General features: G+C 51.4%; 1 protein-coding gene across 1 annotated transcript in view; it reads left to right on the top strand.

Annotated features, from left to right (window-relative positions):
• ZGRF1 (zinc finger, GRF-type containing 1) overlaps positions 1-960 on the top strand; it is a 55,045-nt gene extending 54,085 nt beyond the window's left edge. The window contains exon 31 of the mRNA XM_014533066.1: positions 147-960. Within this exon, the coding sequence (XP_014388552.1) occupies positions 147-307 (161 nt within the window). The 3' untranslated portion in view covers positions 308-960. The remainder of the gene's footprint in view (positions 1-146) is intronic.
• The last annotated feature ends 477 nt before the right edge of the window (positions 961-1,437 follow it).

Below are 1,437 nucleotides of genomic sequence, written 5' to 3'. Positions count from 1 at the left end.
AGGTGCCGGGACAGGGGTCACCTGAGCCCTTGGAATGAGACCCGGCCTCGGGGTTGGTGCTTGGCGGGTTGTGGGGAGTAGAGCACCTGCCATGCGGGAGCGGCTGCGGCTGGGGCTGCTGTCACCTGCCTCACGTGTCCTTGTAGGCAGGGAGGACGGGCTGCAGCAGGCCAGCCAGTGCGAGCCGCGGCTGCGGCGGCTCCTGGAGGAGCACGCGGAGAAACTCGCGGGAGAAAAGCAGAAGAAAGCCAGTGGGAGAGACGGATGTGAAGAAGCGTCTCCTTGGCCAGGGAACGGGCCTGTGTAGGGCCTCAGTGTCAGGGGCGCCGCCCGCCTCGCGCTCACTCGCCTTGTTTTTATTCCCCCAAACCCGTTCTCACAGAAGACTCCGGCTATTGAAGTCACATTAGACAGATGCACATAAATACTCTTCAAAAGTATACGTTACTTATGCTAAGATAAGATGCTGAAGGTGATAGAAAAGCTTATAATAAAAATTTTTCTAAGAATTTGCTTAAAAAATAAGTGTTACACGGGGCAGGGGAAGCCTTCAGGGCTTTTCAATGTTGCTTCAGAAGTGAGCGAATCTCTCAGGCTCACCTGTTAGAACACGTACCTGGTTCTGCCAGCACCCTCCCGGGTGACGCTCCGCCAGCCTGACCCGTCGCCTGCCACGCGGTCAGCAAGCAGGGCTCTCGACGAAGCTTGTCGGTCCCCGAGGAGAAGCGCCCAGGCCGGGCCACGCGTCCCTGGGGTGGACAGGAAGGAGGAGCGAATGGCTGCCTTGGGTGTACTTCCTTCTAGCCTCTCCCTCTGCATTTATTTGCCCAATAGTTATTGGTATAGATGGTATATGATGGATTTTAAAAATCTTTATTATAGAAATTCATCTGCTTGTAGAAAACCATTGCTCACTTGGTGCCTCCACCCTTTTCTATGCTTATGTTCTATATATATATGTGTGTGTGTGTGAGTAAATGAACCAGTTTGCCATGGTTTTTAGACACTATTACAAGGGAACAGTGACTAGTCCTACATGGGAAATGGCGAGGGCTGGATGGTACTTATGCCAGTGATGTCCGTACCGATTTAAAGACATCTGTGGCCCAAGTCGCTCAGAGTTCATTTTATTTACTTACTAACTTATTTATTTATTTATTTATTTACTTGCTTATGTTAATCCTCACCAGAGTATCAATTGCTCCATTGACTTTTAGAGAAAGGGGAGGGGAGACGGAGTGAGAGCAACATGGATGTGAGAGAGACACATCGGTTGGCTGCCTCCTGTATGCGCCCTGACCAGGGCCAGGGATTGAGCCTGCAACTGAGGTCCGTGCCGTTGACGGAATCGAACCCAGTCCACAGGCCAACGCTCTATCCATGGAGCCACACCGGCGAGGCCTATTTTTTTTATTTTTTGTTAATCCTCACCCAAGA

This window comes from Myotis brandtii, unplaced genomic scaffold (genome assembly GCF_000412655.1).
Source record: "Myotis brandtii unplaced genomic scaffold, ASM41265v1 scaffold932, whole genome shotgun sequence".
Classification (NCBI taxonomy): domain Eukaryota; kingdom Metazoa; phylum Chordata; class Mammalia; order Chiroptera; family Vespertilionidae; genus Myotis; species Myotis brandtii.
The sequence above is the reverse complement of the archived record's forward strand: the minus strand, read 5'-3'. Positions and strand labels throughout refer to the sequence as shown.